This window comes from Dicentrarchus labrax, unplaced genomic scaffold (assembly GCF_905237075.1).
Source record: "Dicentrarchus labrax unplaced genomic scaffold, dlabrax2021, whole genome shotgun sequence".
Taxonomy (NCBI): Eukaryota; Metazoa; Chordata; class Actinopteri; family Moronidae; genus Dicentrarchus; species Dicentrarchus labrax.
Window position 1 is genome coordinate 21546556 of NW_026136715.1, and position 13318 is coordinate 21559873.

The 13318-nt window shown below is 39.8% G+C and overlaps 1 protein-coding gene across 1 annotated transcript in view; it reads left to right on the forward strand.

Moving 5' to 3' along the window:
• nphp4 (nephronophthisis 4) overlaps positions 1 to 13318 on the forward strand; it is a 156701-nt gene that overhangs the window by 34979 nt on the left and 108404 nt on the right. The window contains exon 7 of the mRNA XM_051424893.1: positions 2434 to 2570. Within this exon, the coding sequence (XP_051280853.1) occupies positions 2434 to 2570 (137 nt within the window). The remainder of the gene's footprint in view (positions 1 to 2433; positions 2571 to 13318) is intronic.

A 13318-nucleotide genomic window follows, 5' to 3' on the forward strand; every position in this document is an offset into this window, starting at 1 on the left:
CGTTTATTGCTCTCTTAAGTTCACTCACCCCCAGTTCTCTATGCAGTTGTTATAGTTAATTTAATGTCTGTCCATTTCTGTTTATGGTAGTCACAGATTTCATGTTTCCGCAGGATTTCGGGCCTTCTTCTTATGAATTCTAATCAGACAACCAGTTGTTCAGTGTGTTGTCCTTTGTATTCACTTATTTATTGAATATATGCTTCTTTGAGACCAAAAAAATCAATGTTGGTGGAAACATATGTGGGGTGTCTCTTCATATCTGAAGTCTGTGTTTACTGTGCAGATATGTGCAGCTCATTAAAAAATGGTATGAGATCCAGTAATCAATAGTGTAGCTGCCTTGGTTCTTACACTACATATATTATACAGACACTCTTGGTTATGTTTAGTCCCTATTCAACTCTCAAAAACAGTTTAATCACAAGTTGAAGTGAAAAAAGAGCTTATCTAAATTCAAGCTAGATTAATCAAAATGTGACATGTCTCAACCCAACACCTATGGGTTACACATATCACACACATATCAGATGCAATCTTACATAAGATATTTTAGCAACTACTCACTTGCCTTTATCCAGCTGTCAAAGTAACATACAGGACATTCATCATAGTGGTTAATAATGGCCTTTTCTAGAAACTTAGTTCCATCAGAAGTTGAAATGTCTGCAGTACTTAGAAAGTAAGTTTCTAAGGGGGAATGTAATGAAGTCTGACAGTGCAGAGCTATAATCATTGGGAGTCAGTGGGAGGTATGGTAGCTGGCTAATCCTCTTCATGTTCTGGGGCTGTGAGCAGCAGAGACCTAAGCTGCCTTTTAAGACCACAGCCACCAGTTTGATATTCACGCCACATTCAGAACAGTCCAACTCTGCGCTCCAGAGACAAGGGCTGCAATGAAACGCTTGATGGCTACATTACTCTTGAAGAGATTACAATCAAGCTGGCTATTTGCTCTTTGTTGTGTCTGAAAGGGGTGATTGTGGACTTCACAGGCTCTCCCGCTTCATCCATTGGCTGAGATGCTTTCTTCAATCTATTCTAATTCAATTTACGCCAAGTATCCAGATGGAAACAGTTTTTGTTTGATTGTTTGACACAAGCGCTGATATCTCTCTCTGTGGTATAAATATTCCAGTGATTGACATTAGGCAGCTTACCACAAATCAATGGAGCAGTCATTTAGATGGAGCTACTGTTTCTTAGAAAAGTTCTAATCAAATATATTCATAATCAAAGAGATTGTTGACTATGAAAACATCTGCTGCCAAAAAAGGGGAAAATTTCTCCATACAGTTCATGAAATTAGCCGTTCAAACAAGTACACCTCTGAACCACCACCTTGGCCAAAAGTGAAAGTGGGAGACGTCGGTCAGTAAAAGATCGGTGTCGTTAAAGCGAGAGTTACGTATATCACTACAGTTCTAGGAATATTGCAGGTCCCTGTAAAATATGTGGGGACACTAGTCTCTGATTTCCAGCTTCCAGAGTTTTTCGCCCAGACCAGACATTAGCCAAGAGCAGCTTTAACTCCGAGCTGGGCCAGCAGGGCTCCTATCCCTGATCTCTTCCTCTCCTCCTAGGGTGATCTGCCATGGACCAGTCCAGCCAATCTGGCTGGGTAGATCATATCAAAGCTACTCTTTAATCCAAACCCCTCGCCTCCTATTCTGATGACTGTAGGCTATTTCTGTGTTTCAGTAATAAGGCTCAAAAAAAAGACAAAAAGCGGAGTTTGAAGGAGCTACCAGCTGCTGCATATGCATGCACTGGCTTTGCCCAGCGTGTCCCATTAATTACCTATGACTCTGGTGGCTGGCCACAGTTTCATAATAAACCAAAAATATTTTTGCACTTGCTAACATTGTGTTTTGCACCATTGCTTCAGCAAAGCATCTCTCACTAGCACTACAAGTATCTGTGATCGATTAACTCGGCCCCTCCTTTATGGTCTAGTATGGAAAGTGACAATTGCACATGCTCTGCAGAGAAACACAGAGAGAGAGAGGCACTGTGTTGACACTACTGATAAAGTAACATGGAAAATTCAGTTTCTAAGATAACGCACACACATAAGTAGAATCAGTATGGTATAATACTGTATCAAACCATGTATTTTCCACTTGACCTCCCTTTTGTAGGTTTCAAGAACTTCTGGGATGCCATGATAAATTTGGGAATGTCAGGGAACTTTGCAAATGGGTCACAAATATAGGAATCAATTGCAATGTATTTCACCCATTTTTTCAATATATGGTGGTTTACAGTTGTCTACCCTCCACAGCAACCTCAACAGAACTAATTTGCTGAGGTGAAAACAAGTCAGAGGAAGATAAATCTCATTTTAGACCCAGAAGTGTTATAAATATGATATAATCTTGTGAATGTCATGGCATGGTTGATATGTTGATGCTATGTTCGTACTGTCACCAGGAGATGCTCTGCTGAGGCCTCAGCTGCTCAAGATGCTGCCCTTCACCCTGAACAGACTGACCATCTCCCTCCAGCCGTCCCTGGAGAAGTTTGAGAGCCAGCTGCTGCAGCTGATCAATGCTGACTGCCATAACACAGTAAGGCCAAGGCTTCCATAACACACAACTGTATCAACTGCAGATACAGGGTGAAGGGAAATATCGAAGTATACCGCACTCGTAAAGCAAACATGCCTCTTCTTCCTTGTACATCCTACATCCTTTAAATGTATATGGTCTGCTAACAAGGGAAAACGCATCACCTTATACATACACAATTCTGATAACATTTCCCACTGTGGTAACAGTTCACTACACTCCTCAAATTAAAGATGGCCACGATGGCCTTGACACACCTCTGCCAAGATTATTTTCTCCAGCCTCATGCTTTCCTTTATCTCACTTTCTGTTTCTTTAGTGTGCAAGCACAAGCCCTTTTACAGCTGCCACTGCAATTTAAGGCACATCACACCCCAAACTAAATGGAGCGTATCTATTCTCTTCCCTTTTTCTTGTCTACAGGAACCCAGATGGTTAACCGTATTTGACAGGTGCAACTATGGACTAGCAATTATTTGTACAGTGGCTTTGCACGGGCCCTATCTGTTCACTTCAGCCTAAGTGAGACGCGTCTTTGGTACGGATGAGAATTGATATGACAACGCTGTCACTCTGTATCTCTTTGCCACTGCTCTTTGATACTGCTGTGCTAGATCCTCAAACTCAAACACAGGGGATTGAGGGAGTGTTTAGAGTTTATTAAGTGGATCAAATGGTAGGCACTAGTGCCTCTACCTTGTGAATTCATAGTAAGTGTGCCTAAGATGGAATAACTGCCTAAACATTTGTTTTACGGAACTGCAGGTGGTTTTGGGCTTAGGTGCTTATTTTGATGCATGAGTGAACAATCAGCATTAAAAGGCCTTTGCCACTGTAGAGTGAAAAAAATACTAGTGTGAATATTGTGGTAATTTATTTTTAAAAAGGTGTGTACTCCAAATAAGTTATTAGGGCTGTAATACTGTGGTCATGTGATGTCAAATTTGGGGTTGAGCTCATTACAGTCATCATTGCAATCCATTTAGAATTCACAGTACACGCTTTTAAAAACAGAAATAACACAGACATTGTGACCTGAGATTAAATAGACTACTCTTTTATGCAAACATATTTCAAAACTATTTATTTATTACAGGTGTTAAAGAACAAGTACAAAACAAAATATGACCAATACCAAATGACCTCTGAAGAATCACACAAACTGCTCTTCCACATTTGAAAGGCAAACTGATGAAAAAAAGCCATAATTTTACATAATTTGGCCTACTTTTTTATACCAGTCTCATAAAGTATTTCTGATTCTGGTTAAAACATTTGCAAAGCCCATTTTGAAGTGTTGCATTGCTTATATCCATATTTACTTTGCTGGGGCATTGATGCATATCTTGGCTTGTTATTGCCACTTGTTGATCGGCAGAATTGTGTTACATTATTGGCAGGACTGTGTATCGCATCACCGTGTGCACCTCTATTTGTGACCTCTAAATAAACAATACTGCTCCATAGTGCTACTAGAGCTCTAAAACTTCACAGGGAACCTTTTGAATAAATAAATAAATAAATAATAAAATAGCAGAATAAAAGTGCTTACATAACCACATAAAGGGGTATAATCAAAAAAGTGGACAAAATGAGGGTGCTGGGGTTAGGAGCCGATTTCGTTTTCTTTCCTTTTTCGTCTGTTCCCTTTAGTATATTATTGAGTGTGTAATTTGACCCAGCTTTGGGCCACCCTCAGACCCTTATGGGAGGGTGCTAACCTTTCATGGGTCCAACTTTGCTTCCCTTCCAGAACTGGCCACAGACCCTCAGGAGGGAGCCAGCTCTTTAGGGACTTTCAAGCCTATTTAAATGTAGTAATGTCTAAAGGGAGGCTTTCTGGAGAATCAGCCCTCCCTCACTTTCTATACTGCCCTGCACCAGTGCAGGGAGTCCCAGCTGGAAGGGCCCAGTGCAGATTATGTGACCAAAAAAAGAAGGAGGGGAGAGAGAGGAATGAATGCATTAATTAATAAATGGACACACAGAAAAATCCTAATTTAATGGGCAGATTGCCATTAAATTTTCTGAGACACATTTTGTACTCCCAAGGTACAAACCCCACTACCAGCACCCCCCTCAGGACAATTACCATTAAAGCCTCTATGGGCTGCTATACTTGGACTAAGGACTTTTTATTATTTGACCAGGATTTTGCATAGTACTACTCTACAGTGTATAGGGCTGCACAATATGGACTGAAAAATCACATTGGGATTATTTTGAAGATATTGCACCACAGTTTTAGGCTTAGCAAAGTGGACCAGACATCATTTGCCCTGGTGACCTCCAACTCTCCCCCGAGGAACCTAAGGCTTTTTGAACCTAGGTATCTGCAATTTTCTTGTAATTGTCTTTCATTATTTTGGTCATTATGACAATGAGCAAGGTTTAGAATTTAGATGGTAAATGGAACGCTAAATGTGGTTGAAATTTTCACCCACATGTTTGATATTTGAATTGTCTGGACATTCACTTGGGTAAATAAGTAATGGCAGGGCTAGTGGCAGCCCTTGTGCTTATTATATACAATAGATGACACTGTGTTTAAATACATACAAACAATGGAAAGTTAGCAACAACTTTGTCTTACTTTTCCACAGTGAGGTTAGTGAATCATTGTCTCATTTTGGCGTTCACAGTTTTCTCCTTTGTGAAATGTTCTTTGAAGGTCTTCACAACCAGGCTAAATTGCGTAGATTAGTAAACTGTTCCAGACTTTTATAACTTCAGTGGTATGACGACATTCTCATGTCTGTGAGAGGTGTTAATACATGCAGAAGTCAGCTTGATTGCAGCTTTTAATTAAAGTGTGCTTGTGTATGTGTGTGTGTTATAGAGACAGACAGAGAAAGAAAAAGAGTGTGTGTGATCTGTGTGTGACCTTTAAAAGTGTGACTCCAGCTGGATTGTCATCAAGCTGTCTCTGAAGTGATGCTGACACCTCACCCGCCAACTCCGTTTTACCATTGTGTGAGTGAATGTGTGCATGTGCGTGTGTGTGTTAGTGACATATTATGCCAGTGTGTCTGTGCTTAAATTGGTATCGAGGCAGAAATGGAGTGACTAAAATGAAGAGGAATGGCAGATGAATGTACAGTGCAGCATGAGACGAATCCTTTATACTGGCTGCTGGTCTGACATACGCTCCTCACATAATCTCCCTATAAGTATTGCTATTTTTAGCCCCACAAACTATCACAGTGTAGCTTCTCTTTACAGGCCACTTTCCAATATATTATACAGCCAGTGGCCTAGTTGATGTGCTTTCCATGTGAACTACTGTAGCTGCTCTCCACAGCTTCATAGGACACTTTAAGGAGCACTAGGCTAATCTGAACTGTACTCTTGAACCTCTCCAAACACTCTGACCTCCAGTTAAAAAACCTATTCATCTTCAGGGTTGCTTGAACATGTCTGCCGTCCCCAAGTTTGAGTGAAGCCAGAGGCTACATCACCTCAAATGACCCGTAGCAGCAGTTCACCTACATCTTCAATAAAAATCTATCACTCTTGATGAAAGGGCCTGAGATCTTGTCAGAAATTATGTAACATCTTGGCTTCTGATCAAAAGACTTGGGAGAAAAGAAGACGCTCAAGAGGAGGAGAAGGATCAGACGAGGACCAATGCCACGCCGCAGGCAGAACAAAACGCCGTAGGCTGATTTAATGAATGGAGAAAGACTCTGGCAACAAAGCTCCAGGAAGTTTTTCATTTGTCCTAAAAGAAGAAAACTCCCTCAAAGTACGACTGCCCCTGTGGATCTGATACTATAAGGAGGTTGAACATTTCTGAAATAGACGGCGTCTCGCACATTGTTCTCTAAGGACACCGAGTTTGGCTGCACCTCCAAAATGTGCAAGCAGAGTGCCTTCTCCTTATCATAATTAGGCCTGTAACCACTGTAACCGATGCAGTGCAAAGGAGTGGGGTTTAATGCACTTGGCTCACATCAAATATTCATGAAATGCAGGTCTTTGTAATGATTGACGATCCAATGATTAGACGAAATAGACTGCGACCGGTTATAGGCCCTATAAGTCAGACAAGACAGAGAATGCACAGTGGTTGAATCAGGAAAGGTAGATTCATAAACTTTAAAAGTTTTAGAGGCACAGCCTTTTTCCTCTGTTGAATTAATGTATTTGGAGAATCTGATCGAACTGAACTAAGTGACCTCCGGGAGACACTTAAGAACACTGTGAGATAGGAGCCATCAATCACTGGTGCAATCTTAACTGTTGCAAGTTTTTGTCATCTCATCTCAAATAAAACTATTAGCTGTTTGGGAATTCATCTGGTCCCTATGGCACAGCCCTTTTGATTGTCAACAGAATTAGACAAGATGAACTATATTGATTCCACACAGAGAAACTTAGATGCCAGAGTTAAGCATACTTGATTGTGTGCCATCAGTTCTGCACCACGGACTGTCAATACAGACGTTGTAGTTGCAAATACAATATAAATTTTGCTCTTACTCACCTAATACTCACTGTTTAATATAGTGTTGAAGAAAGGAATGCTATCATTGCCTTCTCTGTATTAAAGCATTGCTTGTGTGGGACTAATATTTTCTGGGGACCTAATATTTGCAGAGATCATCATCATGATCTGTGTAAATTTGCCATGCTTGTAAATTGCACTGTGTAAATTCCCCTTTATTACCTTCTATTTTGGTGAGCACAGAGGTAACTCGATCTTTATAATCCAGTGTGAAACAGATATGTGTCACATCTAAAAGTCATGATTAACTACAGTGGTTAACTTACCTATAGTGGTGTTGAGAGCATCCTCGTAAAAGGACTGATAGAGGAGTTAGCCTAACAAAGCACAAAGGCAACTAAAGCATTTCTAACAAATTGGGTAAACTGTCAGAGACTTCTGAATGATATACAGGCCTTTTCTGACCAAACAAAAATGCTTTGACTGGATCTTTGATCATCGTTTGTATAGTGCTGTCTCATGTCTGTGGCTTTCGAAAGAAATCATGATGATTTGTGAGCAGATTTAGATAGATAGGTTCCAAAGTGTCAACTTAATTAACTCGTCAGTGTCACACTATTTTTATGTCTTGCAGCTATTTTTCTGAGGTTAAATAAGTGATACTAAGGCTAAGGATGAGGCCAAAACCAACATGAATTGATCGTATAACAAGTATTGTTTGTGTAGCCAAAGCCTGTTATAGCTTATTCCACTGTGCCATGGAGCTCCAGTGTTTTCCCAAAACTATTAAAAACACATCAATGAGCCACAATGTTGCACTGCGTGACATGTTCCTTCATTACCATGAAGACAAACACACACACACACACACACTGTAGTTTATTTTGAGTCAGTTCCACATGCAACATCCAAATACTCAGCAGCAGTGGGTAATGTATATGTATATGTATGTAATACACATTAATCCTTGGCTGAAAATAGTCCCCAATAAATGCACTATTTCTTCCTGTTTGAGTAACTTTTGCTAATAACTATTGGAGGCCAGCTGTTTTAGGAAAAGCTTTTTTACAAATTAAATTATATATTAGTGACCTGTTTGAAAGAGTCTTAAATAAGAATAAAATGGGCTTGGATCTGAGTGCTGCAGACAGAGTAGGAAGTCGGAAAGTATTCACAGATGGACATATTGTTTGTTTTGGTCTTTTCATGGAATTTATTGACAATAAGAAATATATATGATAATACCAACCTCATCCTTTAAGATACTGAAGCCGTGTGTCCTGCTGGTACTCATATGGACTGTTCCAGCATTAGGGATTTCTCTCCAAGTGGAGGCAATAATGTGCTCATGGTGGTGTAATATGTGCAGTCGATCAAAGTGGCATGAGATATGTTATGCTTAGGGACAAGTGGTATGAAATAGGAAGGGAAATTGGAAGGCAGCAGTATGAGTGTGTGTTTGCCTTAATATTTTTGGTTGTGAATTATGGAAGTGTTTCAGCAGTAGGGCAACAGTGATTTATCGGTGGAAGCGCTGTGCCAGTTAAAATCTGTTAAGGAGTAGGGGAGTGGGAGGATGAGAGCGGCATGCTAATGATTCTGCCACTGTTTCTTGCCATGGATGACTCACCCTCAATATGGGGGAGCTAACATCCACTGTGTGGGTAGCAACACATACACGCACACACGCACATGTGTAGGTCAGTGTCCTGACTGCTGTGCTATCAATCGGTTGAAACATGGAACATGGAATATGACAAGTTAACAGCCAACTAGCATCATCTCCATGACTGTGTGAAAGATGTGTGATCATCCCAAAAACTCAGAGAGGCGTTTTTCTTTTGTTTGCTCGTTTTCAAAGGTAAGAGAAACATGCCAGAGTTGTGTAACTCACTTGGTAATTGGCTTATACAAAACTCATGTGGGACATAATTTTACCTGCTTTCTCTCTCTCACACACTCTCTTGCTCTTTTTTCTCACACACTCACACACACCCCTTGAGATGACAGTTGCCATCTGTAGAGTTATTATTACCTTTTACCACAGCCTACACATTGAATTCACAAAGTACTGACACAAAAACTTACTGACGAATAGATGATGGCTTTTAATGGCGGCATACAGAAAAGAAAAAAAAAACTACTTTGAAAAAGCTATGAAGCGTCAAACCCAGATGTTTTAAACTTTTATTATAGCAAGTCTTTTATGCCTATTAGCACTACACTTGCCAATTGACAGTTCTTGTTTTGTTTTTGTGACTGAAAGGTGGTCAGATTTAACCAGGATTAAATATTTACAGACACTAGCAATTCCTGTACAGTCAAAAACCATGACAAAGATCATCTCTGTCCATACACTGGCCTGTGACGAATCACCTTTCAACTTCAACTTCAACTCTTGTGTTCTCTCGAGTTTGCCTTGATCCCAATACTGCAGCTGTAATAATTCTTAAATTAACCATTAAAGGACTAGTGTGTAGGATTCAGTGGCACCTAGCTGTGAAGTTCAAATGGTTGCAATCACCATTTGCATACAGCTCAGGCTTCCAAGCATGTAGAATAAACTACTGTGGCCGGTAGACTAACTAACCTGTTTGGTTTGTCAGTTCTGGGCATATACAATTATTTACAGAGACCCACCAAGCACTTGTTGGCAGTGGCAAGGAAAAGCCTCATTTTAACAGGCAACAGTATTGACGTTATAACCTTTCCCACAATTTGGGTTTGCAAAGTTGGTAAAGACTTGTTGCTACACCAAATAAGCAAAGGTTTACTGTTTTATATGTCACAACCATGAACAAACATCTGTATTTTGATTGCTCACATGCATGTACAATATAAATTTAATATGCAATGCAGCTGACACTGTTTACTATGCATTTTTCCACAATGTACTGAAACAAATTCCACTGACTGGGACATAACTTGTGTTTTGGCTCAATTGACTGATATAACAGACTTCAAAAATAGGTAAACTCTGAATCTATGATATGCACAGAACCCCAACCATAAAAACTAATGTTGAATTTTCTTTGCTGGACTCCTGAAACAAGTAAAAAAAAAAATTGTTTTTTTATGTGTGAGCATGCTTTCTGAAGTTAGGGAAATTAAGTTCAGTGTGTTTCTGAGCTGTTAAGGAGGACCTAAAGTGTCCAGCACTCCAAGCAGAACACAAGGGTTTATTTGGGACATTAAGACCAATAAAGCAAGCTCAACCAAAGAAAGAAGTGCAATAAAATAAACACACTCACACCCAAATAAGCAGCTATAGAAGACGATGGTGCAAACAGATAATCAAATATAATGTGAGATAATGTGGGTGATCAGAAATGAGAAGGAACATTGTTAATTATATTGTCAAGATAAGAGAGAGAAGTAAGAAAAGATGTAATTAGTCTATGAGTCACATAATCGTTTAAGTTATTTTGCTGATTATATATTTCAGCTGAACTCTCCTTTGGAAGCTTGGTTCTTGCTGTTCTTTCAAATGAATATGAAGACCTTTTCCTCTCAGTGAGACGATGATGACACGTAATAGCTGTGATATCCATGTTCGGTCCAGGCACATGCAGTTTAATTTGTTAAGACTCCATGCTTATTTGAGTTTATTTTCTTTTCTTTAGAGAATTGGTAAAGCATCTATTAGAATGGGTTTCAATAGACAACTTATTTTGTTCAAAATTTAAATTTAAATAATTTTTTTGAATAATGAATTTAGATTTCGGACAAATCCATTTTCATTGAAATGTTTTTTCAATCCCTGTATAGTGCCACATGAAGCATTGTATTGTGGGATTTTTGGCTAAAAGTAGTGCATGGACTTCTATTTTGGGGATTTTTGAGCATTTACATAAATCTCACACAGAGTAAAAATGGCAGAAAGTACATGTACAGTAGTGTAGCAAATAGGGAGTGATTTTGTACACAGCTTTAGGGCATCAGTGAGTAAACACCAATCAAAGTGAGAATAGCTTCGGAAATTCCCTCCCCCCCACACTATTTTCCGTCATTGCAATTGTACACGTTGTGTCACGTACCCACTGTCCAGGTGAGCAAAGTTTGTGCCACATGATATGTGGCACAAACTTTTTAACATTGTTTGATGAATCAATTAAAGTTTAGTCTAGAAAATGTTTTAAAAAACATACTGAAAAATGTCCCATAATCCAACTTCAAATGTTCAGTTTGTCTTTAAATTGTTTTGTCCGGCCTAGTGTCCAAACCCTAAAATATTTCAACACCTGTTTCTGTTTGAAGAAGCTCCTTGGTGTTGCATGGGATTGGCATCCGATTTTACAATATTGGTAGTAGGGACCGGTTTCAGAAGCCAATATTGGGACTTCTGACCCTGTTATTGATCAGTGCTACTAAGACCCGTCTCTGCCATTTATGAAATCCCTACTCAGTGATTACAGGGTCAAGACCCATTTGCTGTCTGGAGCGTCTTCCAGTTGGAGCTATTAAAGTGAGCTTGCTCTTTCACTTCATTTCCTGCCCTTTGAGCACAAAGAAATAACCTTCAGAAACTAATTTATCCTCTTCTGAAAATCTACACTGATTTTCCTCAAACTCGCACAATGAGGCAGCTGCCGGCTGCTTTACATTTCTCTTCCAACTGCTATTATTTCTAAATTCGCTCTAAATGACTTTCTTTCTTTTTCAGCAGTTCCATTTTATTCAAATGACAGTGTCCCCAACTAAATCCATTTTGCTTACTAATATTTCATCCTCACCCCTCTGTCTCCCACTGCTTCTCCCAGAAGTTGGACTGGTAAATTGAATCTAAAAGAATCTTTTGTTGTTCATATTTGACAATAATACTGCCATTTTTAGGTGTGAATACTCAAGTGAGGAAATAATCTTCCATTTCTGTACTCCAGTTGGTTGTCATTTTATTTTGGACTGAAATTCAAATGAGGGAAGGAAAAAAATCTCACCCTGCAAAATAAAAAAAGACACAAGTGTTTCTGAGTTCATACAATTCACACGGACTGGAGTCAAATGCAAACCTCTTCAGCAAGTATTATGCACTACAATCCTCCACAAAAATGTATTGCCTGTATCTTCTCTAGGGTTTTTCTTTCCAAGATAAGATGTGTTTTTTCCAGCAGAGCTATCTATGACTTGCTGGTGAGCACTTTATCCCCAACACAGATTTCAAAGAAATATGGTCATTTTTCCCCGAGATTGCAGACACATTAAAATGTGGGTTTTGCGGTTTAAGAAACCTTTCTGTTGAGCCCTCAAGGCCATATTGGTATAAAGTCAGCTTTGGCTTGCTCTTGATGAACTGCAGACTAACAGCCATGTCAGTAATCCTCCCAGATAATAGGGATGCACTGGCTTCAATGCACTTTCTCTTGTTGATTGTTTTTCCAACAGGAAATGGATGGTTAAGCAGACTGTTTAGTTTCCCTTTTACAAGGCCCACACTGGGGTGACTAGTCTAATTGTGGGACAAAAAAAACACCAACACAAACTCTTCTCTTACAACACACTGCTTTGTTTCCTCTGTTAACAAAGCTCCTAAACAAACTGCCTCCACTTTTTCTAACCCAGGTGTCAAGTGTCAATGACGATCGCTGAAGGGAACGTGCTGAACGGTCACAGTGCCGCTGCCTGGTTTAGCAATTCTTGAAGCGAGCTGTGTGTGAATATCACAAATATGACATAAAAGCAGGAGACAACAAGCTTATGTGTGTGTGTGAAAAAGAGAAAGACGCACCCACGTGCCACCGGTGCGCTCATCACTCAGAAAAGTCTCTCTTCTGTGACTCTGGAAATGGAGTATAATTTAACTTGGGGGCCATTTCATTGTTCCCTTTAAGCTTCTTAGCTCTAAAATATTCATATTTCAGGCGAGGGAGGAAGAAATCTGTGACGGCAGCAGACAGAGGCGAGAGGGAGAAGAAAGAGGATAGCGAGCAAGAGAGGTAGAGAGAGAGAGGTAGAGAGAGAGAGAGAGAGAGAGAGAGAGAGAGAGAGAGAGAGAGAGAGAGAGAGAGAGAGAGAAACTGACGGAGTGAGGAAAAAGAGCGACGAAATAAATGAAAGAGAAACTCAGAGGAGGGGAGTGAGAAGAGGGATGCAGAGAACCGAGGCAGCACTGTAACTGATGTTCTCTTATAAACAACTTTCTCTCTGTCTTTCTTTTATTTTCACTCTGAAACACTTCATGGCAGACCTGTCCAACAAGAGACAAAGCCATTTCCCTGTCATCTTCCCCAGCACTGGCTGCAGTGAAGGAAAAAGGCGAGAGCAGACAGACGGTGTAGGAAATGACACAATCATAATTATAATC